We start from the raw sequence: 27,631 nt of genomic DNA, 5'->3' as shown, positions 1-27,631 counted from the left end.
GAATGCTCACTGCCAGAGCCAGCATCGAGTTTCAGTGTTGGTGAAAAGGACGCAGGTCTGGCACAGGCAGCGCAACAAGGGGCAGGTAATTCGAAAGCTGAGACTGAGACGGCAGTAAAGCTAGAACGCTAGGGAAAAATAGAGACAAAGTAAGATATTCTCTCTCCCCTTCTAATACGCTTGGCCACAATGCAGAAGTAGATCACATGGTGAATGTGTTGCAAATGTTCGTGCGTAATCAGTGTTCTGATCTCTTAGCCAGAAAGGCTCCCTGGTAGGATGAGAAGGTAATATGACTTGCCTCTTCTTCAGGACATGTCCTTAAGCACGCAGCCAGGCAGTAGTCATGACATATTCTGCTTATGCTTGCTGTAGGAGTCTTTTAGGGGTAATGCGGTGAAAGATCTTCTGTGAGTACTTCAACCCGTAATTGGTTTGAATTCAGTCTGTTGTGCCATACTTGTCGCTTAGCTGCTGCTTAGGGATGGGACCTGTCCTTCTGACAAGTGAATACTTGGCTTTGTGCAGGCCAGCCCTGCAGCACAGTGGCAGAGTTAGACCTGTGTCAGAGCTCCCAAAGTGTGTGCGTGGAGTACTGCCAGCGGTAATTGAGATGAAAGTGTTGCCTGTGCAGCAAAGGACAGCTTTGCACCAAGCCAGGAGTGGCTGTCAGGCTTGCTGCCCTTTCCTCCTGAGACGAGGAGGAGGGAACGGGCATGGGCCAGCCCCTGTGCTTACCAACAAAAGGACAGGGAACCGCTCCGTCTGCTGTTATGTCAGCCACAGTTCTGTGGTGGTCATGCGGAAGCAAACCAAGGAACTGTATGAACCCCAGACTGAGTATTTTTAGTCTGCATGTCTTGGTTTTTTTCCCCTGCCTATCTGATACTTATTCCTGTACTTTATTTTTTTTTCCCAGAGGCCTGTGGCAGCAAATCTGTGTATGATGGACCTGAAGAAGAAGAATATTCTACATTCATCATTGATGACCCTAAGGAGACGTATAAAACACTAAAGCTGATTATTGAAGGTGTTGGAACTTTAGAGCAGGAGCATGCTCAATATAAGAGGGATAAATTTAAGAAGACAAAATATGGAAGCCAGTAAGTATAATGGGTTCTCCAAACAGGAGCAGGCCTGGGAAATGGTATTTCCCTTGCTTATGTTCTGGCCTTCACCATATTCGTGTTCAAAAAAGATCCTGCAAATACATACAAAGTAAGATTAGGTGACTTAGGGTTTGTATCACAATATTTTTAAAGGACTGTAAGGAATTTTTAAACGCTCATTTTCTTTTAAGTGCAGTTTCAGTCATAAAAATAAGTATGGGGCTTTTGGGACTTTGGGGTTTTTGTTTTTGTTGTGGGGTTTTGTTTTTTTTTTTTAATTTTGAACCTATGCTCCTGGAATGAGCTTTAAATACCAGAAAATACATGTATTTACCAGCTTCTTTTGGAGTCATGGTTTTAAAATGGGAAGAGTGGCTGATACAGCCACATGACTGTATTTTGTGTACGTGTAAATAAAGGACCATTCTGTGGATGGCTGATAAAAAAGAGGATCAATTCAATCAGTCAGTTCTTCCAGTTCAAGTAAGATGCAGTATTATCATTACAATTACAACTTTGCATATCAAGCTTAGGGAAAAGGTTTTGTCTGTTAACTTTCCATTCTGACATCTGATGTCCTGACACAAAACTCTATGTATAGTCCTTGTCCATTTTTTTCTCTTTCCTTTTTCTTAGAGAACATCCCATTGGCGACAAGAGCTTCCAGACGTACATCAGGCAGCAGTCAGAGATCTCGGCACATTCCATATGAAGTGCAAAGGAAATCACAGGACAATGCTGAAGGGTCGATCAGTGAAGCTAAACAGCAAAACAAAAGGGAAGCCACACATGTAGCAAAATGAACGGATAAGTGTCAAGCTTACAAACTTTGAGACTTGCTAAATGTATTCTCTTTTCAAGAAACTGTTATAATAGTTGCTATGCACTTTATTCATCTGGTTATTGACAGATGATAAAACTCTGCCTTCTAGGCAGTTGTTGTCATGTGTATTTTTAAATTTTCTTTGGTTTCTTGGAATCTAGTGATCAGTTCAATGATCGAGGTGTGTGGACTTCATCTTGACAACTCCCATGCAATTCCTTATGTTTCAGAAACCAAGCATGCTGCTAATACGCAGCATTTTCTAGAGTGGTTGTTTGTTACTGGTTTTTGTTCCTGATTAATGTATATTATGCCACACCCCTGCGTGCTCTCTTAGGAAAAGCTTAGTAACACTTTACTTTTAATGCCTGCATTTAGAAAAGAAGCAGAGGAAAAAACCCTCTGGTGTAATCTCTTGCATTGTAGCTTGTATTCTGAGCAGGCCAAGGAGCAGGCCTTTTGTTTTTACAGCAGCATAATATTTGCTAAATGTGCACAGTTTTTAATAGAAATTCAGATCTGAATGGTACTCTTGATATTTTTGAGATACAAAGTCATTTCTCCAGACACATTCAGCAGACTTTGGTTTTGAAGATGCAATCTCAGCGGTATAGTAAAACTGACTCTCATAAATATGAGTGAGAAAGAAATGAACTTATGTTGAAGCTACATGTCTCTTTTATGCAGTCCAGTGAATGGTAATCTTTGAAAGTCTGCCAACTGAAAGGCAAGGTAAGCTGATTTTTATGACCTTTTACCACCACAGCAAGAAGGACAAATAGAATATGAGTCTGGCAGCTGAGACACACTTGACTCCCAGGCACAAAAGCCGTCAAGATGGGTTTTCTCTGAAAGGATGTTTAAGCACAGGAGTCCATGCCATCCTAGTACCACTAGTTTTTCTGGAAAATAGATTTCTACTTTTCCAAAAATGTTTTTAAATACTTTTTTAAAGAGACTTGTTACAGGATATTTAGTATATTAACACACATAATGGTAACTTGTTAATATTCTGAGTGTAATGAAAATGGAATGAGCTGTGTATCTCACTAATACCAACAAAAGTCATTAAGGAGGGGAATAAAGATCTGCTAAATATAAGATACATATTTATGTATGCTGTTTAGTTGTACACCGTAACTTTCCTCTGTATAAGGGTCTGTTTTACAAACATCTAGCTTTGATGGCACGGAAGCCTGCATGATGGACTTTAAGCTTCTGTGGAGGAGAAGCTAGTGTTGGTTTTAAGCTGAATTGGAACAGAAAGCATTGAACTATCGGTTTAATGTGAAGATATCTGTATCTTTGCTTAAAGTGTTACGGAGTAATTCTTAACTGTGTCCTCATTGCATCTGACATGATTTTAAGATGGCTGAAGTACTTTGAATGCCTCTGTTTGTTAGTGATGCCCTTAGGAATGAGGTTTTCTTTTTGTTTGAGTATATAGTAGACCACCTCCTAGTAGATGATAAATGATCTTTTATTCATCTTCACCGAGCAGACTGGGGAAAGGGAAGTAATGAAGCGTTGCAGAGATGCATTTTGGACTCCGAGCTTTTAGCTGCCATGAACTGCAATTTTTAACATGTATTTGTAACTTAATATTGTTTATAAAATACTAATGACCTGTAATGTGTGTTCTACTTGCCAATTAAAAGAAATGTTTTATTTCTGAAAACTACATGCACATTTGGAGTCTGTTTAGATTCACAGCGGCCACCGGGGTGGCTGTTGGCACAGCATCCGCTGCTCAGAGTCGGACCATGGATGGAGATCCTTGTGAGTGTAAACCAACCTCTGTTGGGGCTGCTGAGTCCCATCTTTGTTCCTCGTCCCATCCCCACCCCTTTCCTTGGGTCAGCATTGTACCCGTGGGACTCTGCAGTGAACCAGATTGGGCACCTGATCCAGCCGTAACCGCTCTAGGAGAGAAAGCGGTTACTACTCAGCTAGATCAGCATCTTGAACTGCTTCCTTCTGTTATTACACAGCTGTTGCTGCAAGGGAGGGGTGAGACCGTGTCGAGAGGACAGGAGGAAAGAGTTAACACAGCACCCTGCGTGCATATTGGCTCACGGACCTATGGAACCATCACCCTTCTGAATAGGACCCGTTCGGTGGCAAAACGTTGGGCGTGCTGAGGTTTGTGCCAGTCAGTCTTCTAGAGCTTACCAGATACTCAAGTGGATTAAGCTTTGGCTCCGAGATGTCGTGTAACAAGCTGCCCTCTCTGGTTCTGTCGGGGAGTGTTTGCAAGAGCCCCTCTGGGGTGGAAAGCTGTTGACCAGCTCATTCAGCCTGTGTTAGTCTAGCTTGTGTTCAAGGTATCTCCCGCTGCTGTATCGTGTGTCTGTCACCAGAACACAGGCGTGCGTTTCTCAGAAACTTCTGGAGAAGAGCTTCTACAGGCGTGCTCTAGCTGAGTGACAGTAGTGGTTTAACAGGTAGACCACAGCCAGGAAAGAAAGCCAAACTGATGGTGCAAGACACATCACCAGTGTCTTGGCAAAGGTGAACTTGACCACAATTACGCAAGTGTGTCTTTTGCTGAGGAATTGTAAACCTTGTTTTTAAAACGATCAAGGTTTTAAGTAAGAAATGAGCAGAGTTAAATGCAAAATTACCATAACACCATACCCAGGTCTATCTCTTTTCCACACAGTCTCATCCAGTGTATACAATAATTTTGTTTTCTTGCTAACACGTCTTAGCTTAAATCAATAGGAAATCTTTGAAAGCTGCATTTCTTACAGCGTAACTTAATTGACAGGGCTGGTAAGGGGGTTTTGTTAGAAGTGGGCTTCCAATACTTGCTTAGCCTCTGTCTTCTGGCTGTTTGCAGCATATGTTTCTGACGTTATGTTCAGAAAAATATCTTCAGCAAATCCTGCCCACAAGATGGATGACTTGATAGGGACACCTGGGACAGCATCCCTTGTATCTGGAATGAAGAAAGTAACATCAAAAAAAAAAAAAAAGCACAGCCATAAGTAAACATGTCAGGTCAGTTTTCTTTCCTTCTCTGTCCCAGCCTAAAAGGAAAAAAAATGATTTTTGACAGAAAAAAATTTAGAAGCCAGGCTCTTCTCCCCTAAGACTCCTGATGCCAAAGAAGATCCTCGTGCCTGTTTTCTCCCTTGCTGAACCAGTGCACTGGGGCACAGCTGACCTGGCGACAGGACCCGAGTGGCCTTGGTCTGTGTCCATTCCAGTTCAAAGGAGGTGGTAAATGTCTTGGTGCGTTTCGGAAGTAAAGAGTTCAGACTGGGAGATTTGGCTGTGAAACTGCACACCCAAGGTCAAGAGTCCTGCTAGAGTTTCCTAAGGCAATGGACAGGAGTTTAGTTGACAGAGAAAATCTTGTCACTTGTGTGTGTGTGTGTTTTCTAGGTGGATGGAGCAGAGATGGAGAGCAGCTGCTGCAGTGATGACAAATCAGTATTGGGACCTTTTCATGCTGTGGCTGTTGTGTCTGAAGCTGTGCTGGGATGCAGTCGGTTGGGCAGCAGGAGGGACAGCCTTGCACATGGCAGCGATGTCTCAAAGCTCTGTTGACACCAGTAGCGCTTGGTTCTTCACCCAGTAAGATTTTAATGAGGTGTGTGTATGGATGAGAGGGTTGAAGAACATGGTTCTTGTCTGGAAATCTTTCCATGTAAAAATTGCCAAATATATATATATATAAAAAAAAAAAAGCAATAGCAAAGCATGATGTGCCATAGTCATGGCATGCAAAGAGCACCCGGGGCCCACCACAAGGCTCGTGGGAGTCAGCGTCAGCGACTGCTGTCTGAGAAGCTGTGAGAAATCAGTGAGAACTTAGGTCTACATGAGAAGCTCATTTTGGGGCTAGGACGGCTGGCTGTGCCACACAGCTGAGGCACTTGATGTGATTCCTGTCTGCATCCCTTCTCTGCAATAGTCGACCCAGTTTCAAGGAGGTCATTTCAGCTTGTAATCCGTTCAGCACGCTTATAAAGGGCTGTGTGAGGAGCTGGCCTGGCTCGCAGGCAAGAGCGTGAACCCTGCCAGTCCCCGTTTTTAGCTCGAGGAAGCGGATGCTGCAGGAGGACCACGGCGTAAGGCAGTCCCGGAGGCTGGGACTGATGCTGGGTGGCGCTTGGAGACAAAGAACAGCATCTTCCCACGAGCCACCTTCTGTATTCGTTATGGCCGGAGACAAAGGCTAGCAGGCTGACTGGAGAAGACATTTCTTTCTGGCTCTGAGGTACTGTCACTAGACAGTAAATAAATTATTCTAAAGCTCAAGCAGGTACCGAGGAAGAGACAAGGTTTTAAGACAAAAGTGCCGTATTCCTATGTGTGTAAAATTCTGGATCTGGGCTGTGTAAGAAAAGACTGGAAGGAGCCATCACAGAGCAAAGAATTGTTCTGGGTTCCTAAAATAAAATAGGATCCTAGGAGATTCATCCTGAGGATAGAAACCAGCCCTCCTAACTTCTGAACAAATCACACGTGCCTTTCTGTTTCAATTCCTGTTTTTCATCTGCTGCTCCGTTTGAGTCATTCTCGTTTACCTGAAAAGTTAAAATCGTTTGGTTTATCATGTTTGCACAGAGCTATTACTTTTAACCACAAAGTTGCCTGGCGTTAGCAGGTTTGCCTGCAAAGTTAATGTGGATGTGTTGATTAAACAAAAAGCTCACCAGCAGCCTGGGATAAACGTCAAGAATGTTTAAATGACAAAAAGGGAAATGAAAAGGCTTTTTACTAGTTTTAAAACATTGCTGTGATGAATCTTACCAAAAACATACCCCAGATGTATGCTGTTCTGTTAATGTTGAGGGCAAATTCCCTCCGCAAGCGTGGGGCCTGTATGGTGTCTGACTAGTTATACTAAATTCACTCAACGTCTTTAACCTCTCTCGCAGTTGCACTGTTCTGCCCTAAAGCTGTCGAAAGGAAATATGTTTGTTGTTATTCACTTGAGGCCAGAACAAATGTACTGCCTGGATATGGAGTCTTACGTGAAAACAAGTAAGTCTTGATAGAGGTGACAGTGGTGCACAGGGTTGCCATCAGGTACCAGCGGTGTAAATAAATACATTTATTTGATTAAGAAAGGCACTTTGTGTAGCCATGTATTTCTCTGGGGGTGGAAACTAAAACTGTACTCATCATGTTTGTGCAGAGAAATCTGCTGAGGGGAATAAAGGAAGTGAGTTTTATGAATGATAGGGGAAGAAAAAGGGAAATACTCACTTGATGAAAACAGAAACTGCACAAAAAAGGACACCCTGAAACACCTTGTGTTCTGCTTTCTTCAGCAAGTTTTTCTGTGTTGCAACTCAGCCATAATTCCTACTCCTCATCCTCTCCAGAAGCCATCCTCTGGCAGCCATGATGTCCTGCGCCTGTGATGGAAATGACTGGAGAGGCTCACAGCTGAGAAAAGCAACTTTAAAAATAGACAGGCTCATCTGTGATGTCTGGAGATGCAAATACTTCGCCTCCCGCTGAGCCACGGTGTTGTGAGGACAACCCTATGGTATGTTTTCTCTCATGGTAAAGCCCCCTTCAAGAGATTCCTGCTCCCCCGCCCTGGCTGTGGTTCAGCATCCCATTAATAGCACTGATGCAATTGAATCAGTGAAATAATCAGGACTTGTTGAAAGAGGGGGAGATTTTGGAAAAAGGCTGGACTATCTACCTGGTCCAGGTAGAGGTTTACAGCAGTCTCACAAAGACTTGCATCAGCGCACCTGAGGAGGTGGGGACAAGCCACCCCAGACGGCTTTGCCACCAGAGTGACCGCGTCTCCCAGCTATGCTCCAAACCCGTTTGCTTCCAGCACCATCCTGCCTCATGCTCCCTATTAGAATCACTGATGCGCAGCACCGTCTGTGATACGACCTTCTTCTGAAGGCAGTATTGCCAGCGTATATGTCCCCTTCCCCCCAAAAAACACACTGTTGTTTAGGTGACCCCAGTCTTCGTCTTTTGCGTTGTCTACCTGTGCAGCCTGGTGGCTGTCCAAGGGTCCTGCTGTTCTTCCAGCATGACAATCGGGCAAAACCAGAGAGAAGTTCGGCTCCGAGATCTGGCTCTTCCTGCTGGTGTGGTACCACGTTTTCTCAGGGTTTACCGAGGAGCTGGATCTGCGATAGCTGCTCCGGCATCCAGCCCTTCGCTGCCTTGAATTCCCTCGGCAAAGGCTGCCGCAGGCTCAGGGGCAGGTTTCCCACTGGAGAGCTGGGCTTGAACCTCGTTTGTCTGAAAAATGTCATCCTCTTTCATTCCAGAGAAGTGCCCTGAGCGTAATTTGTATCAAAGGTGCCAGGAAGGGGGAACGGTAAACAAAAAGCCCTCGTACGGAGCAGTCTAGAGAGCCCTCTCAGGGGACTTGGCACCGATTCTCAGCAGAGGGTAGCTGGTGCCCAAGTTATTTTGGTGTCACAAAGAGAGTGCTCATGCTTTTGCTTTATTTAGAAGTTGCAGGTGCAGAAGGGAGAGGATGAAGGAACTGGCAGGCCTGGGCAGGTAGTAAGTGTCAGCCAGTTGCCATTTAAGAGGAGGAAGGCATGGAAATCTTTGTGGAGGCTGGAGGACGGCAGGGCCCATCTTTCTGGGCTGGAAGGGGCCAAGTGCCTTGAGTCTGCTTCGCTCTTAGGATGGGACCTGACACAGTCAATGTAAAGCAAGAGCCAACAGGCATAAGCAGATGAATTGAAGCCGGTTTTGCCCACGAGGATGCCAAAGCTGAGCGATGCTCCCTTAATCAAGCTGTCCGGTAATTGGTTTTCTCTCCTTGTTTCTCCTGCCCAAGCATTTCCTGCTGTGAGGGAGAGCTATTGCTTTCTGTTGTTGTTCCTCAGAGCAACACCCGGGTGAAAAACCCGATGAGCCACCACGCAGCCCCGTGTGCGTGGACCACCTGCAGTGGCTGCCTGCTTGCCCGGGGCCAGCCAGGAGGAGAGGGCGGCACTTCTTCCCCAGCTCCCTGCAGGTGGGTGCTGCAGGACGGGGCTGCTGGGAATCCCTCCAGGCTCTGCAGGCAAGGTTTCTCTGCCTGGCACAACTTCTTTTGCCAATCCTCCCTCCCTCCCAATGTACTGGGTTGGTCCTGCCCTTCCAAAACTGTCCCCATCTCTCATCCCTGCCTGGGGAGAAGAGATGGGGTCAGCCCCCGCTTCCCAGCGCCTTCGTCTTGTCCCAAGTGCCAAGCCCAGCCTGCTGCCCCTTCCTGCGCCTCAGACCTCTCGTTCACCGCTGCCCCAGTCCTGGTTACCGTCGCTAATTGGATAATCGGTGAAAATTCCAGTGTGGAAGGGACCTCTGGGGTCCGCCTCATCCCACCTCTCTCTCAGATCAGACAGATCTTTCAGCTGCTCCTGATTTTACCTCCGTCCGTGAGGCAGCACCGCTGCCTTCACTCGGTCAAGGAGCCCCCTTGGTCGGTGATACAATGCTGCAGCGGAGGAGGAAGGAAGCTGGCGAGCTCTCCGTGGAGTATTTTTATGTTTTTCTTCCCTTTACAAATACAATAACCTCAGTGCTGCTTGGAGCTGATGGGGTGCAAAGAGAAGTATTTCCGTGCCATAGGCAACTATGCCAGCATCCCTGTCTGTAAATTTCCTTCAACAGGGGCTGAGTGTTCAAAAATGGAGATTGGGGGCTTTGTAACTGCATTAATCAGAAGTGGGTTTTCTTTTGCAGGGAATGGGGAATGGTGTTCTGCTGAATATGCTCATATACAACTCTGACAGCACCGTTAGAGTGTTACTTCACCAGACAATTTCTGATGTCTTGTTGACATTCATGGGAAACAAGATCTGTATTCCAAATTAATTCAGTAACAGCCATAGGACAAAGAAGATAGGATCGGTCTCTCCAAATGTGGATGTCCACCACACAGATGCTGACATTTCACTTAGTCACTCGACCTCTAACAGTCAGGGGAAAGAGTGAGGCTCCTCTAGAGCATGACTCAAAATTTTAAATGCCTACCTTAGGATGAAATTAATCAGACTCTAAAAATTTCCAGTTCCTCTCTGTTGACCGCCAGGAACCTGGCATGATCGCTTACAGTGAAGACACCTAAAGCTGGTGAGACGAATCCCACCCAGGCTGGTAGGAGTGAAGCCCGGCCACTGTGCTGTGTGTTGTCCCTCTTCTTTATTCACCCTCAGCGTGCAGCAGTGATTTTCTTGCAAGCCCTGGTTCTCCTCCTGGGTGTTTCCCTTCTGCCTTGGGTGCCACAGGGATGGCTCAGGCCACTAGATGGGGGTGCTCTCATGCAGGATCCGTCCCACAACCCCACCGCCGTGCTCCGCATGCCCTCTTTTCCAACCATCCCAACCAGGAGAAGCTTGGGAGCACTTTCCCCTGAGCACTGGCTCCCTGTGTTGCTGACTCCCCTGGTGCCACACGATTGACCCAGGTGGGCTGCGAGCACATGGTGGGTTCCCCTTGAGCTTGCCAGAACACGCTCCATGGGCTTCAACTGGCTTTTTGGTTTTTCCTTCTGCCTGGTGCAGTGGGACAGGAGCACCCCTGGTACAAACCTGGGGCTGCTCCGACAGCACCTGATGCACCCTGAAGGCTGGCAGGACAAGTGCCCCCTCCCCAAAAAGCTCAGACTGGCAAAGTGTGTCTGAGCAGGTTAGGTTCCAGCCTCGTGTGGTGTGTCCGCAGTGGTTTTAACTGGGTACTTGGTACGGGGGGGGGGGGGGGAAAGGATATTGCTGCTTGGCAGAGGGCAGCCAGAAATGAGAAAGGTAAATCCCTCGCTGCCTCAGCACTGTCAAACGCATCAAAACGAGGAGGATGGGAGTCCCAATGTGGTATCTCTTAGGTCCAGGGCTCCCAAGCAGCAACAGATTTCCTGGTTATTGCTTTTAGTTTACTTTGTACTTATTGGGGCATTGCGTGGGTGTGATATGGGTCTTGTTTTAAGTATCCCAGCTCCCCTGATTTGCCTGTTCTGTCCTCTCTTCACACGAGGGAAGGGAAAACCCACTTGTCTGGGTGAGCTGCACGTCCTGATTGTTAAACTCACACTGGGAAACTGCTGTCTGTTTAACTCTGCGGTGCCAGAAGCCATTCCTGTGGTGTGGAATCACAGCTTGGGAACTGTAGAGCTGGCCCCGTGGTCATTTCTGGGATTCTGGCTGGAAAGAAAACCCGAGGCCAAAGGGCCTTACAGCATTATTACAGCAACCATCGCATCCACGTTAGGGCTGGCCCAAAGGATTTATGTTCTGAAAATAGTTCTGAAAAAAAGTTTTCTAAAAAATGCGAAGAATACTGGCATTCTTAAATTTGGGAGCAGGAATAGCCTCCTATTGTTTTTGCAAGCACTACAAAAACAAGAATAATACCACATTTGAGCAGTCTTGTGAAATACAGTCAGGTGGAGGCTTCTTCAGAGCCCCTCAGCTGTCTGACCAAGAACAACCCTCAAGCCCTTCCTTAAGACAGAGTAATATCTTTTGTGCGTTACTGTTCCCTTTGCAAGGGGTCAACAGGAGAGAGAAGGAGCGATGCTAAACAGGCGACCACGTCTCAGGAGCTGCTCAGACCTGCTCTGGGGAGGGACCTGGACCTCAACTGGACGGGGAAGAAACTTTCTCCACCAGCCTTCTTTTGCATCCCTTCCCTGGCACTACGCGTTCAGACCCCTTCCCTGGCATGCCTTAACCCAAACCTGACCTCCCGCAGCCTCTGCTGCTGTCACCGTCCTCCTGGGGGTGGCTTTTGGGGTGGCTGCTGGCAGCTCTCCTGGGACGAACAGATTCTGCTCCCCCCAGGCTACCAGCCACCACTGGCAGGTCTGTGCGAGCCCAGGGAATTTGCTAAAGAGAGATGTGCCCGGCTGGCGAGGCTGTAACGTGGCCGTGGAGCACCTCTCCAGGGCACAAGCTGGAAGAGGCAGCATAATATACGCCGGCTGTGTGGCCTTTTCCCCCCCTTGCTCTGTGCAGATCAACTGATTTCTTTTTGTTTGCACTGTGTGTTTTTCCCTGGAAGGCACGTGATGCTTGATCCGCAGATATCCCTTCTTAAAAAATGTTTGCCCGAGTTTCGAGCCAGGGACCTGGGAGTAGAGCATTTCTCAGCCAGCCCCTCCTCTGCAGCACTCCTAAATCGCCGTGTTTTGTGCTTTTTGCCTGGGCAGACACGGGGACAGGGCTGGCCAGAGGTGGGCTGGCAGGAGCTGCGTGTTTGTGGCACAGGCTGCTTTCAGCTGCGTTGCCAGAGACTGGATATTTTATGCGCTGACTAGCTGAGATGTCCGTCTCTAGATGCTGGAGCATCTCATCTTTGGCTGTGAGGGCTGACAAGGACCAGCTGAAAAGCAGATGGTAATTAAAACAGAAAAGCAGAGCTTTAGCCTGCTTTGTTCATGCGTCCAGGTCGCCTTACACAGAGGTCTAACACCCATTATGTGATGCTGTGGTTGGTGCAGGGGGAGGCTGTGGTCTGTAATGCTTATTTCTAAAGTGCTACGCTGAAGCCACGCTCCGTTTGCCTCGATGTGTAGCTTTGTGTTAGGTGACTGTCTGCTCTCACCCCTATCTGCTCCCTAGGTTCCTGCTGCTGGTCTGTCTGACACCCATTTTCTATGGCCTAAATTTTACCTTGCTTATTCATCAGGGCCATTACTTTTATAATACAAAGCAACAGGCAATGCAGAAATGAAGTTCATCATGCACCAGTGAAGTGGGTTGTGTGCTCAGGCTGCTCTTCTCAGAATGCCTCTGTTGCAGATGCAAAAGCCTATGAGAGGAGAAACCTGTGTTAAATGCAATATCCTTTCTTCTGCCATCTGTTTTGTTTCTCTTGCAATAGACACAGGTGAGATGACACTGGAAGATTTCCACTCCACAGACAGTAGAGAGGCCATTTCCCACTAAGGAGAGCCGTGTGTTGCCGTGCACCTTTTCAAAGGCTGGGGAAGGCACCGCTGGGCTAAAACTTGGCAGAAAATTTTTGCATGAATGAGAAGCTCTCTGAGATTGGCAACTGGAAACGACGAAAAGGACGGGAGCAAATTCACCTGTGAGAAACCTGCTGGAGGTTAAATCTTCGCCTTTGCCGCTCTCCGGAGCATGCTGCCTTCGTGGGTGAGTGAGAGCGGAGTCGCGTGCTGTAGGAGTGGATCGATTTTTGCTTTAAATGTTCAGCTTAAATTTTTGCTTTAAATGCACTAGGTAAGCCCCTCTTCCTCAGGCAGTGAGAGCCCCGCACCCAAATGCTCACCATCCAGAAAGACTTCGGACCGTGCTGCGATACCTAGGCTGTCCGGTAGTCTAGGACTCACTAATACAGGACTTTTTCCATCTCACTCAGGAGCGGGGATCTGGAAGGTGGCTCTGAGAGATGTTTTTCATACGGTGAGTTTATGAAACACCTACATCAGCCCAAGAGTCACGCACTTTCTTTTGTTAAATGGGTTTTAAAAGCTTTAGCCTCGGGGTTTTGAACTATCAGCAAACAAAATGAGACCCGGATTCAGTTGTGAGGGCTTGATGGATTATGTTTTGCCCTTCCAGCATCCCGTCTCCTCCTCTTCCCTAAGTGACTCTCCTGCCCGAAGGCTTTGGGAGGCACGAGGGGAGCGCACGTCCACCCTCTCCCCCCGGACACAAAAGATCCCACCTCACGCCATCCCTGAGGGCTGCTGGTGGTGACTCCCCGGCTGAGCCCCGAGCAAACCCCAAGCACTCCTGGGTACGATGCCTTTCTGCTGTGGAAGTGGAGAAGCGAAGGCAGTCTGACCCCAAGGAGCTGCTTCTGGAGCAAGTCCATGGGACGTGACTTCAGAGCCCCTGATGACCTGTGGAGTCAAACGAGGCGAGTCACTGGAGTTGCTCGTCACTCGGTTCCCGTGAACCAGTGAGGGAGCTGAGCATCCTGCTCAGCTTTCCTCCATCAGAGGAAGGCCTGTGTGGTCTTAGACCCTTTCAAATCCTACCTAAACTAAGAGTTGGCATCTTAATCTGAAAAATAATACCCCAAACCCCTGCTCAGCATGGGACAGCAGTTCCCAAACTTCTCTGTCGTTTAGTCCATTTCTTGTTGAGAGCCACTGGTGCTACAAACTCTCTGGGCAATGTGAGCTTGTGTCTCTCAACCTCTGATTTGGAAGGTGCAAAAATAGCCATAGACTCCGTCGCTGCCACTGTTAGCCTAAATTCAGTAGAGACACATGCAGGAGAATTGCATGATGGGGAACATTTATGTACTTTTATCACACACGTGCACTCAGTAATGCTTGGTCACTGCCACCGCTGTCTGCAGTGGGTATGGACCAACAGCACCGACTGGAGCTGTTGCAGTGTTTTAACTAGAGGACTGATTTTCACTGAGAGATTCAGAGGATTGGAAGGAACTAGAGTGTGAGATTTTTGTCTGTCAGCTGGCCCTCCGCAGAGGGGGGTCTGAAGACACCGTGTCTGTCGAGTGTAAGAATTATGAAAGAAATGAGAAAACTGTCTTCCTCCAAAACCTCCCAGCAAACCTTCACGCGGACAGGCTGCCAGAGCGCCAAAGAGCCCGAGCAGCGCTGACCCCTGAGGGCTGCCGCTTAGTCCTCAGTGTTGCAGGGCTGTCTGCAGCACAGCTGCTCTAGCTCAGGCTGAGCATCCAAAAAATATTCCAAGGTCACCATAGCTTTCCTTCCCATAGGGCTTGCCTCCACGTCAGCAGCCCTATGGTGTTTGTTGGAACTATAGGTCATTTTCCATCGTGCAAAGTAGGAAGCTTGCTGCTGAATAATTGGTAAGCTGGGTAAAATCCCCCTTTTCCCCCATGGTTCTCTAGTAACATTTTCCCCTCTCTGCCCTGCCTCTGTCAATGGGACTGACATGTTTTCTTCCAAGTTACCAGCCTGCCAGTACACCTGCCACCAGCATCCCATGCTCACGGAACGTCCTGCGGTATTCCTCAAAAGCGCAGCACCGTCTCTTGCTGCAACCAAATCAGTCACTGCAAAAACCCAATTGTATGTCAGATACGTCATAGGCAAATATTGGGTAATGCTTACAGTGCCCCTGGCAGTAGCGCACAGGGAAGTAAATCTCATCGGATCTCGGCACAGCCTGTGTCCCTAGAAGCTCTGGAGAGCATCGTTTCCTTCTCCTGATGTAAACGTCTTCTAGGGCTGAAGAATTTAATCTGATGTTCATGCAGCCTCCTCGAAACGCTAAGGGTAGTGTCGCTTTAATTGCCTTTGAATAGGTCTCATCAACCTTGCGGCTGCAGATGGAAATAGCTTTTCATCTTTCTTTTTCTATTCTTTTCCCTGAGATCATTTTTTACTGGAGGAAATACGGCATTTACAGCAATGGGCTTGCAGGGGGCCAGCAAGGCGTCTCTGCAAGCTGGATTTCTTCACCCTGTTCTGACCAACTGATTTGCTTGGCAACAGCATACAAAAACAACGCAGAGAGCTGCCTTGGAGGAAAGTGGATGTCCTGTAGGCCATGATCTGATGTTTTCCAGACAATGTCTCTGTTTGGCAGCAAACTGCACTCTTCTCCAATTCTTCAGCATCTTCAAGAAGTGGATAATATAACCAGATAGGATTATCCAAGAACAGATTTGCCAGTTCTTCCCTGTTTCTATTTCTTTATGGAATTCGCCAAAACCCACATTAACCCTTTTGGCTACAGCCTAAAACTAGGAGCTCAAATTCAGTTCCCCACTCAATCCTGTAGATACTCTTTTTTTAGAGCCCCTGCTTTCCACTTTGTCACCTTCTGAGCCCGTCCAGCTTTCTCTGTCCATCCTCCATCCCTTGGGGAGCTGCGTGGTGGGGCTGGCTGTAGATAGCACTGGTCTGCTCAGAGCCTGGCAGGGTCAGAACTCACCAGCTCTCCCCAGAGACACCCTAGAAGGGCACGATATGAGCACGATCGACAAAATGCTAATTTTCGTGTAAGTAATTGGAAAGGTCGTAGAGGGGGAAAAATGGCCGAGAGAGGTAGGCATGGCCTGACTCATCACCAAAACTAAATTAGCACAGTGGTTAACCTAACCTCTTGAGCTGGGCAATGTAAAATGACAGGCAGCTTGTGCTTCCAGAAGTACTGCTTGTAAAATTGAGGCAGAGCAGCTTTGGTTTTTGCTGCGAATAGCTCAATGGTGCTACCTCACGGCCAGACAGAAAACTACTTTGCCCTCCTATTTCTTCTTTCATTTTTTATTTCTCCTGCAAGTGACAGGGTTTCTCTTACCAACTGCTGTGAGAGACTCTTGCTACAGGAGCCTCTTACTGCTAGACAAATATTTGAAGCATATCCAATGTATCCAGCTGCATACACTGGGATTTTTTTTTTTGGCAGGGGTGGCAACTTAAAAGGTTCGCAAAGTGCTTTTGTCGAATATAAAGGTGCTGTTTGTCCTTCTCCTGTTACCTGGCACAGTGTCGTACCCATCTCCGACAAGGAGCTCTTTGGCACAGGGACCTCTTCTGAACTCTGTCGCCCAGGTCCCTGCAGGAGAGTGGTGCAGCCACCCCAGCTAGCTGGCGTTGCAGCTGGCCCCTACAAACACCATGCCTTATCGTGGAAAAGATGAAGTTACAGAACAAAGCCATAAATCCCACTGGATGCCACCTGTCTTCTCTTCCCTTCAATACTAGCTAGAAAAAGATCAAGCATCACAATACACTAGAAGAGACTCATGATTTGGAAAATCGATCTGGCCTGGAAACTTCTCATTTCCATTCACTAGCTTGTTTCCAGCCCCACTGCAGAGTATTTCTACGCTGCTAAATAAAAGAAGACTAGGGACCATCCTGAGGCCACGGCCTCTTACCTGCCCCGTTTCAGGCGGATTTAAGCCACGCTAGTTGCTTTCACGCTGTATCACGCCCACCCTGGGTCTCGTCTGAACCACAGCGGTACCTCTTTGACCCAAAGTCATATTTTGTTTTGCTGTCTCCTTTCAGCACAGAGGGTCAGAAATAACGTGAGGTCCCGCGGTACAACTCCCCAGCTGGGTGCTTTATAGCCGAACACCAAAGGTGGGAGTGTGTCCCCCCCGTTCGTTAGCTTTTGCGAGCTAATTGCAGTTCCTGCAAAGAGATGCAAAGCCTGAGGCAGCCGGAGAATCAAAGCCTGACGTGGTTCCCCACTGAGTGAGGCTGGCTGCAGCTCCTCCGGGACCAGTAGTCCTCTCTCCATCAAATTAGCTCTCATGACAAAAGCTTCCTTAGCCTGCGTGGATCCTCCCTTCCAGAGGTGCTGGTCCAGCAGCCCCCGGCTTGGGGAAAACCTCTCCAGGGCTGTCTGCTGTTTTGGGGATACACCACGAAGCCCTCATCAAACGGACAAGAAAAGAAGAGAAAGCTTCTCTGGAGGGCAGCAGTCAGGGTGATAGTTCTCCAGTCGGTGCACAAGGCGTTAGCTCTCTTTGCCAGAAGCTCTTCCAGTGGTTCTGTAAAAGAGTGGAGCAGTGTATTGCAAAACGAGCCCCATACACACCGTTTGGGACCTGATAAGATGTGTGGTTTTGGGGTCCTGGTGACAGACACACGTTAGGTATTTATGAGAGAAAAATAGTCACCCTTTGGGGGAAGGCTGTGTTGAGACCAGTCTACCGTAACTGGTGCATTCCTGCTGCTTTCCTGTGGGGATGTGGCACACACACCTCGTTAGCTGAGCTGACCTAGAGTGCAATCCTTCCAAGGCCCAGAGCCGAGTATCTCTAACGAATTGTTTGAAACTCTTTATTTTTCACCAGGTTGTGTTTACCAGCATACAGGACTCGATGGGAGACCCAAAACTGCGTGTCGGCACTGCCACCGTCCTTGGAGCTGAGCTGCAGAACCGTCCTCCTTCGATGGACTCTGATTTTTCTATCGATCAGTCTTCCAACCTCGGTCAAAAATACGCAGCAGTTTGGCCCTGCCACCAGCGTTGACAGCACTTTGCCTTCCTCAGCATCGCCCCAGCGGAGGAACGGGGCAGGAGATGCTACGAATGGAAACAGGCCTGGGGACAAAACGCCAACCGCTTTGAAATTCGTTGCTTTTTGGCAATTGGTAAGCAAGCGCGTCTGTTTGATGAGGGCTTCGCGGTGTATCCCAAAAGCAGCAGCCAGCCCTGGAGATGTTTTCCCCAAGCCGGGGGCTGCTGGACCAGCATCGCTGGAAGGGAGGATCCGTGCAGGCTAAGGAAGGGTCGCCTCTCTGCTGAGCGTGAATGAAGGATTATTTGGCTAGGGAAGGCTCCTCCCCTCCCCGTTTTGGGACCTTGAAGAAGCGTTCAGTGACGACAGGAAGATTTATACAATGTCCCAGCGCTGCTTGTTTCCTGGCCGAGGGGACACGGGGTTTCCAAGAATCCCGCGAGCTCATGTGAGAGGCACCAAAGCCGCTGCCTGGCAGGAGAGATGCTGGCTCTGCACATCCACGCAGCCGGTGGGATGGAGGAGCCCGGCCAAAGTACTCTTTTGGCATGTTTTTTCTTTCAAAAAACACTCAGAAATATAAATTTAAACTGACAAGTTAAAGTCACTAGAAAGCCCCCTGGATGAGGCTTGGTATTGCTCATGTGGGAGCTCTCGGCTGACATGTGGTGTAGAAAGTTTCAGTCTTCTGAGAGGATGGGTTTAATGTTAGCTTGACTTTTTTGCGGTGTCGATGCAGAGAGACACGGTAATTGTACTGCTTTTGCACAAGTGCAAAATTCCAGCAGCCTCAGCTTAAGAAAATAAAACATTGAAGCTTAGATTGCAAAATATGATCCAGTTGCTCTTGGTATAAAAAAAAAAACCCTGAAGATATTAAAGTTGGGAGCAGAGCTTTCCTGGTTTCTCCTATTTATCTGCTTTTATGTGCTCATAGCTACTGAAACAATGGGGAGAACAGGGAATAATAAAACTGATTAACTGTGGAAGCGAGTGTAGATCAACGGGAGTTATAACACTTCTCCACTATCGCTGCATTTCTTAATAAATCTGGGTCTCCAAGGACCCCGTGACTGAGAAACTCAGGCAGAGAGCATTTACCATGACTGTGTGTGCGAAAGCAAGTTGTTTGGATATGCAGATATCACTCTCTATCTCGCTGTCTGCCAGTTGCACGCCTGCACCAAGTGACAGTCAAAACAAACAAGGTGTGGTATTGCATAAAAAAGAAAAAAAAAAAAAAAAAAGCCTACGGGACAAACCACACCAGGTAAGCAGCCAGAAATACAAATGGCGTGTTCTCTGGCACTGCTTGCCAATGTTTCACGTGTCTCTGACTCCTAAGCACTTCCCTGTGGCAGCGTGTGTTCCCTGCTTTTATTTACTTCCATGAGCAATAGCCTGCCTTTTCTTAGCTGTCTTTCAGGGAGCCTTTGAGGGTGGTCATCCTCTGGAAACCATCACCCTCCGAAAGGGACCTGTTGCGACGAGAGCCACGGAGCGGCACGACCCAGGCTGCAATGGTGCGGAATAAAGGTCTCACCCGTGGGAACTGGAAATCCCATATTTTCAAGAATGTTCCAGCTTCAATAGGTACCAACAACCTCCAGAGAGGAAAGAAAATAGCTTTTAAATGCTTTTCCTGATTTCTTTTGGAAAGTGTCATGAGTTAGGGGCATGACTAGAGCAGCCAGGCTGCGTGAGTGAGTCCCTGGTAATTTTGGAGACTTCTCTCGTTGTATTCCCTGTCTCTGCTGTGATGAGCTTCCATATGATGCTGCCCTAGCAGAGCTCTGGCCGGACCCCACTCATTCAAGCCCGTAGTGCAATGGGGACATATTTTCTCACAGACCAATGATGTTACGCTGCATCGTGCTGGACCAGCAGCGGTTTTGGTGTTTCGGATGAGGATGAGTGGATGGCGGTTCTACTTTTCTCCTTTGGGCTTTTACATCAGCAAAACTCCCTCTCCCAGCTGCTGATGCTAGGCCAACTGTTTGGGGGGGTGTCCCAGCAATTCTGCGTGAGGAAAACCCTTCGGAGAGCCTCCGGCTTGCTCCGCAGGAACACCCGTCGCACATCAGCTGGGGTTGAGGCGTGTTAGCATCAGATGTGACATGGTGCATGGTGTGACCTTCTTCCCCTCGGCACTGCACTTCACGTGCATGATAGTTGGCTTGAGATGTTTCCCCAGCTCATGGCTCATGTCCACAGTTCAATGTAGATATTAAAAATCAGAGCAGATTTCACAGCCTAACTCTCAGAAATGCCATCAGGTAGTAATCTGACATTAACTCCTTAATTCTCCCTTGTAACCTTTGTGGATATCTCTTTGGAAAGCTCACAGAGACCATCCTGAAAGAAAACGTGGTGGGGAGTATGACCTCAAACCAAACCAAAACAGAATAGAGCAGGAGTGACAGAAAAAGCCTAGAATATATGGCAAAGATTAAGGGACCTACATATTGATGAAAAATTGAACATCAAGAGTTGTTTCAGCCACAAATCACAAGAAGTGAAAGGGACTGGCATGTTAAATGATGTACAGAATATAAGGAAAACACATCAGTTAGCCTCCAGCCAAAGCACGTTACAGTACCCAAAACAGATCATAGTTGAAGAGCACTGTATTTTTAGGAGTATAAAGTACAAAATCTATCGATGCAACAGCTTCTACCTATGGCAACTGTGTCAGACACGGTGCCAAGCCTCTCTTTTTCATTCTACTTCTATTTATCATCCACCGCTGCTTTCTATTTTTATCCTTTTACCAGATGTTCGCTGCATACCTTGCTCGCAGATGCTTCTAGTATTGTGAGCTGCTCCATTGCGCTCCCCTGGTGAATATCCATTCCGCCTGTGCATCCCATCTGCTTCCAAACTTCCAGAGGTTCAGGGTCTTTCCTCCAGCCCCGCTGGCACGGCACCTCGTCTTGGCCCTCGGCAGCCAGCTCGGGGCCTAGGAGACCCTTGGGTCTTGCACGTGTGTTTGTGTGAATTGGGGGCACCTGAAATGAATGGGAGCTTGGAGACAGAAGGGCTGGTTCTTCTTCTGGTGGCTGGCTCAGAAACGGTGTTGGGCTGGATGGACCTTGCTTTGAGGTGTTTCAACCGTTCTGACCTTCCTGTGTTCAAGAACTGCTTGGATATCCAGCCCCTGCTCGTCCTCACGCTAACTCCAGTATGTCTTTCCCAGAGACCCAGTACAAGGTCTCCCCTGGTTCAGTAATTCCTTCGGCCTCCCTCTCCTTGGAAGAGGCGATGCCATTGACAGGGACTTTTGTCAGCCTTCACATGAGGAATCCTCTTGTCGGCTGCTTGTTCTTCAGCCTACTGATCTCTCTGACATTTTAAACTACTTCTTTGGGTGTTTCTCATTGGTATATTTTCAAACTACTGCCCAGTTTGAAAGCTATTGCTCCACTCGTTATTTGAACTACTGTGATGGTTAAGGGAGTGCGGATGATGCAAAGGAGTTTCTGAACCAGAGGCACCTCGGTCATAGACAAAATTCACAAAATCTGCAGGGAAAAAATGCTCCGCGCAAACCTCCCACCTTCCTCCCTGTGCTGGGATCCTCACTGCTGTAAGACATCTCCGGGGTTGTCTAATGTCCATCTGGGCACGTCTGGCTCTGCTCTTTCTACTCGGTGCCCAGGTTCCTGGTGCATATGAGATTTTCTCCCAGGCTGGAGAAGGTCTGGCTATGGAAATGTGTCTGGTCTCCTTCAGGGAGGGCCTTTGGGGCAGTTTTGGACACCCCCTTAGCAGAGCTGGTTTCTCCAACTATATTGGAGGCAGGCACTGCCCTGGCTTCAGGGCTGGTGGCTGCTGAAATTTAAGACACTCGCTCAAAGCTGAGACCATTTTTCCTCCCTTTCCAACTCTCTGTTCCACCGAGGGAGAGAAGCAAGGCTTTCCATGAGATCACCTCGTTCCCAGCAGAGACAATACCTCGGTGGAAAATGCAGATCAAAGATCCCGATATCTTCCACGTAGAGGAGCTCCTCTCTGGATTAGAAAGTCAGCGGTCACTGGAGCAAGGACTCCACGTTGTCCACAACCCATTGAGCGGCTTTTTTGGGTTCCTTCAGGGTCAGCGGAGGATGCTGCAGCCCTGCCGAGGGCTCAGTGCTGGGCTTTTGGCCGTGCGAGTTCCTGAAGGTTGGTCAGGTAGGAGCCCTCAGCGTAGCTGCGTATCTTCATGCACACGTCAAGTATGAAACACGCACTGAGAATAAGAAGGCCATGTTTGACCGCAGCACGTAAATGCGTTTATATTTTCAGCAATTGTCTTGAGAAAGGTCACTAATCTTCAGCAAATTTTATCAGGAGCAAGCTGTCTTCTGTGAAAAAAAATTTGGTTTTCTTTCCCCAGTTCAGTTACCAGATGCAATACTGAGAAAAATTCCCTCCATACCTGTGGGTTGGCAGCTGTGGTGGACTGTGTTCCCCTCCATCTGCGTGGCTTTTGGGTCATTTGGCAGGTTTCAAGTCTGAACCCTTTTTTTAAAAAGTACGCAACACAGCTGATTTCCTCTGGGCTGCAATAATTAAGTGTCTAAAAAAAGCCACCCTTCCAAATCCATATTTTTGATGTTACCATCAGTTTCATTTTCCTGTTTAGTTTCATTTATACTCACTACAGCAGCTCTTCTCCTCATCGTGTTCAACAGAAACAGGCAGCGGTCCAGGTTACAATGAGATGCTCTTAGAAAGCAGCCATGTTAAATACTCAGCGCCAGACGTTCATAACTAGCCCACCTTAAAACACTCAGTTAATTCTCAGATAAAGCCCAAGGGAGCAGCCTGCGAGGGTCACCCATGGAAAGCACCTGCGTGACCGTGTGTGTCATGTATGTGGCACCATCGCTCGGTCCGTCTCGGTGATCAGGTGAAGTGGTGCCACGTGGATGTAAAAAACAGGAAAAAAAGTTGGTTTAGTCAATGTAACTGTTCTCCTTCTCCCTGCGTGAAAACTGGACCTGGTGCATCCTCTGGCCTAGGCTGGAAAAAACCCAAAGGTGAGCGGTTGGTTTGAGTTTAGACTTAGTTCGGCAAGAAAATGATCATTTTGTCAGGAAAGGCCTTTCTCTCTGTCATGTTGGTCATAAATCATCTCATCTGATTTGCCTGCTTCTTGGGCAGAAAGGCGGCCGAAGGCTGTGCGCAGCGTGCCGCTGAAGGATGCTGTTGTGATGGGTTAACCCTGGCTGAACACCAGGTGCCCACCAAAGCCGTTCTATCACTCCCCCATCCTCAGCTGGATAGGGGAGAGAAAATATAACAAAAGGCTCGCGGGTCGAGATAAGGACAGGAGAGATCATTCACTATTACCGTCACGGGCAAAACAGACTCAATTTGCAAAACATACTCAATTTATTACAAATCAACCAGAGCAAGGTAATGAGAAGTAAAATGAAATCTCAGAACACCTTCCCACCACCCCTCCGTTCTTCCCGGGCACAACTACCCTCCCGGATTTCACCACCAAGCCCCCCCCAGCGGCACAGGGGGACAGGGATGGGGTTTATGGTCATCACACGTTATTTTCTGCCGCTTCACCTCCTCAGGACGAGGGCTGATCACACTCTTCCCCTGCTCCAGCGTGGGGTCCCACCCACGGGAGACAGTCCTCCACGAACTCCTCCAACGTGGGCCATTCCCACGGGCTGCAGTTCTTCACGAACTGCTCCAGCATGGGTCCATTCCACGGTGTGCAGTCCTTCAGGAGCACACTGCTCCAGCGCGGGTCCCCCACGGGGTCACAAGTCCTGCCAGAAAACCTGCTCCGTGGGCTCCTCTCTCCACAGATCCGCAGGTCCTGCCGGGAACCTGCTCCAGCGCGGGGTTCCCACGGGGTCACAGCCTCCTTCGGGAACCCACCTGCTCCGGCGTGGGGTCCTCCACGGGCTGCAGGTGGAGATCTGCTCCCCCGTGGACCTCCCTGGACTGCAGGGGGACAGCCTGCCTCACCAGGGTCTTCCCCACGGGCTGCAGGGGAATCTTCGCTCCGGCGCCTGGAGCATCTCCTCCCCCTCCTTCTTCACTGACCTTGGTGTCCGCAGGCTTGTTTCTCTTACATGTTCTCACTCCTCACTCCGGAGGCAGTTTCTCTCCGTCCCAACTTTTTTCCTTCTTAAAAATGTTATCACAGAGGCATTACCACTATCACTGATTGGCTCGGCCTTGGCCGGCGGCGGGTCCGTCTCAGAGCCGGCTAATATGGGCTCGCTCTCTCTTGAACACAGGGGAAGCTTCCAGCAGTTTCTTACAGAAGCCACCCCTGTAACCCCCCCCCCGCTACCAAAACCTTGCCAAACAAAACCAATACAGCTGTTTATAACCGTAGGAAAACAAAGTTCATGGCATGCTTTAAGCTGCGTGTGTCAGCTGATTATTTTTGCAGGACACAATATTATTTCCTACTGAGGGCAGAATCTGCTTTTTATTGTCTCTCCCACCTCGTATTAATCGCGCTTTGTTGTGTTGCATCCTCGCTGCTCTCTGGCCTGTCCTCTTAGGACAAGGTTTTGTCCCCCTTGACGAAGAAAGCAGGTTTGTGGCGTGGAGTATTTATTTGCAGCATCCTGATAGCTGTGGTTTTCTAATATCTGTACTGCTCTTGGGAGGAGAGGAAAAACTAATACCTATGGGGTGAAATCACGGCTCGGTGGAAGGCAATGGCAGCGTTCCCACCGGCTTCGCTACGGCCAGAATTTCACCCCAGGGGAACTAAATATCTTCACCATCTCCTCTAACTGCCTGCCTCGACACTGAACCAGGAGCCCACAGAAACTCCTGTCAGCTGCTGCCTCTGCACAGCCCCAAAAGAAAGGAAAAAGAGGTCTGGCTGCCGCTCTGGGGCCCTTAATTAGCGAGAGCGAGAGTGATGCTAATGAAGCTGGGCTTGCTCCCCTCCAGCTGGGAGGAGGGCACCTCTACCTGCTGGTGCAGAGGAGCCCACCTCCCGGTGTGGTACATGGTACCCAAGTCTTCAGCATCCCTGTCCTTCACCCGGGACGGTTTGCATGAACATAAATCAAAGGACGCTTTGGGAGCGATGATACCCTCTCGAGTCAGCTGGTTTAGGACTTTTGGTAAGATTATAGCTGTTCACCATCTTGTAGGATGAGGTTTCGTGATCAGCTCGAGCAAGTTTGCATGGCTGAAATTATTGTAATTATTGTTGGTGTAAATTATTAAATTACTATGGTACAGTGCGATTGCATCCACCACATCCATAAAGTTTATTACCCCACCTTCAAATGACAGCAGTTCTCTTCTCTTTATCCTTGCGTTGTGCAGCTCCAGACATCCCCTCTGTTGCAGAATTTTTTGCCCTCTACTGCAAAAGTCAGGATTTCACCCTGACTTGTGGCGCTGATGAGCAGAAGGACTGCTCACAAACAGGCTGTATTTCTGCAATGCCACTGAAGGGTCGTTCCCCCCCCAAACAGGTTTTCCTCTCCTGGACCTGGGGTTTGTGAGACTGAGTGTCAAAGTCAGGCAGGGGACTTGCTCTGGCTGAAAACTAAACCTACCAAAACCACAAGCAGACAAGTAGTCCCAACAGCACGGGGAGGGCAGGATCCATCCCAGGGGCAAAGAGGAGAATGAGATGGCTCCCCTCAGCAGCAGCCCACGCTTAGATCAATTTGAAACAATCGGGAAATGTCACCGTCTGTGGTAAACCGCCTGGGATTTTATCACAAAGGAGATTATTTAGGAACGGGCTGCTGTCCGTGCCCAGGACCAGGTGATGCCCAGCCATCGCCCCAGCTGCAGGTTAGGACCAACACCCGCGGCTTCACTTCGTACACCCGTGCCGCTTGGCTGATGGGTCCTCGGTGTGGACCCCCCTGCAAAGCCGCCTTTAACCGTACAGGGCATTTTGGCACTTACTGCTGCAGAACGGCTTTAGTTGGTACCCGAAACACACGCGTGAGCTCGGTACCTAAATCGGGGCCGCCGGGTCCCATCCTTTCCTCCCATGCTTTTTTCAGCAGATGCTTTCTTACAGCAGCCTCGGAGCACTGAGACGCAGTGAGGTAAGAGATGGCTTGCGTGGCTTTCTCCACTGGAAAACGTGAGGTTAAATACTGTAAGCTCTTGGCCAAAGCAAGCCAGAGTGTCCTCTGGGACAGATCCTGCCCTCGCTGAAGTCAATGGGAACTTTGTCTGATTTTGCTGGCTGTTGTGAGTTATTGTCTAAATTATTGCATCATTCTGGGATTGAATTTACCATGTCCATAAAGACTTTATTACCCTGTGCTGGAATGACAGCAATTATATTTTCTATTTGGTTTATTATTGCACTGGTAGGCTTTTAAAATTGCAACCTGACGTCTCTTGCAAACAGGGACTTCTTGCCATCCATTACCGTAAAGTCAGGATTTCAGCCATGTTTTTAGCACTGAGGATGGCAGGAACGATCACGAATCGCAGTTCAAATCTTACAGCTTAAGATTCCACCAGCCTGGACCTTGTCTACTCAAATAGCATGGAAAGCAGAGATTTGGATATAAGCAGCTCACCCCACTGGCTGATATCGAAGTGGAACCACGTGGGAAAGATGCCGCTCGCCGGGGAAGGTACCTGACTGGTCTGTGACCTGACTTTGGAGTTTGGCATTTTTCTCGTCTTTGCCATTTTCCAGAAATGAAACATAATGAGTTGGGAGGGCTCATGCCCAGGACTTCCAATTCCTATATGGAAAAATGTCATGGAAAATGAGATGCAGACATTTACCCCTCTCCTGTGCTCTTGCTGAAAATTGTCTCATCCATGCTCCTTTGACCTCAGACATTGAAGGGCCTGATCAAAAAAACTCAGTGGGACGATTCAGGGGGATTTCACTTTTTTAAAGGCTCCTAGCAAGTGTGTAATCTCCTTGGAAAGGCTGTGTAGCAATCCATCATTTTATCTGAACGAGGTTATCCCACAGGGCTCCCTGGGCTAGTGGCCCATACTGGGCAGGACCCAAAAGCAGAGCACCTCCTGTGAATCTCCCATACAGTACCTCTGCTTGTGGATATTTAATTTTTGTGTTATTTGCTCATATTTTGGCATTGCTGCAAAAACTTTCCTGGCCTTTGAAACGTGAAGGTGTGTGCTGCACAAACAATAAATCAATAATCTAAGTTGAGACTCGTCGTGAGCAAGACTTGTCTGCAATTGCCTCCTGGCAGTCATTTAAATTAATTTCTTTTAACACTTCTGTCATTGCTCTTTACAGTCCAGAAGAATGCTTGTGAAAAGAAGAAGGTGCTGCCTTCAGCAACTTCGCATCCGATGTTACCTGCGTGTCAGGAAAGCTTATCGCGAAAAGGCAAACGCCAGCAGCAGATACCGGCTTCCCTTGTGTTCGACATTTGGAAACGCTGCTGCTCGCTGCTGGGGACCTCAGAGGTTGCTGGTCCCCATCCCAAGAAGCACCAGGGGGAGTGGGTAACATAAAAACCAGGTGGGCATCCATCCCAAATTCATGTGGACAACAGCAGGCACTTGCCAGATCCATCTTTCCCGGTGGATCGGTGCTCGCAGCATCAAGCACGGCACCGGTGGAGAAGGAGCAGGCATCCAGACCTAGCAGAAGAAGATGTTTTTCCTGATAGAAATAAAGCTCAGGCTCAGCAAATGTATCCTGATTTTCAGTTTCTGTGGTTACGGACAAAGTTTCTTCACATGATCACATCAGCTCAAGCATGCAAGTCTTTCCAGGAAGGGTTTGATGCTGAAATTTTTGGCTCCTTCAAAGAGAAACCTGGTTGGGTTCAAGCTCCCTCAAGATAGGAAGGTTTTTGTATATGGGACTTCA

At 48.4% G+C, this 27,631-nt stretch overlaps 1 protein-coding gene across 4 annotated transcripts in view; it reads left to right on the top strand.

The window, feature by feature from the left end:
* The window catches only part of RASA3 (RAS p21 protein activator 3), a 134,423-nt gene extending 130,810 nt beyond the window's left edge, over positions 1-3,613 (top strand). For all 4 annotated transcript variants that reach the window (XM_049834083.1, XM_049834086.1, XM_049834085.1 and 1 more), the window contains 2 exons: positions 920-1,103; positions 1,746-3,613. In XM_049834083.1, coding sequence (XP_049690040.1) covers positions 920-1,103; positions 1,746-1,821 — 260 coding nt within the window. In that variant the 3' untranslated portion in view covers positions 1,822-3,613. The remainder of the gene's footprint in view (positions 1-919; positions 1,104-1,745) is intronic.
* Positions 3,614-27,631: the final 24,018 nt, after the last annotated feature.

This window comes from Accipiter gentilis, chromosome 31, assembly GCF_929443795.1.
Source record: "Accipiter gentilis chromosome 31, bAccGen1.1, whole genome shotgun sequence".
Lineage (NCBI taxonomy): Eukaryota > Metazoa > Chordata > Aves > Accipitriformes > Accipitridae > Astur > Astur gentilis.
Note: the sequence above shows the minus strand (reverse complement) of the source record. Positions and strands in the feature narration are given on the sequence as shown.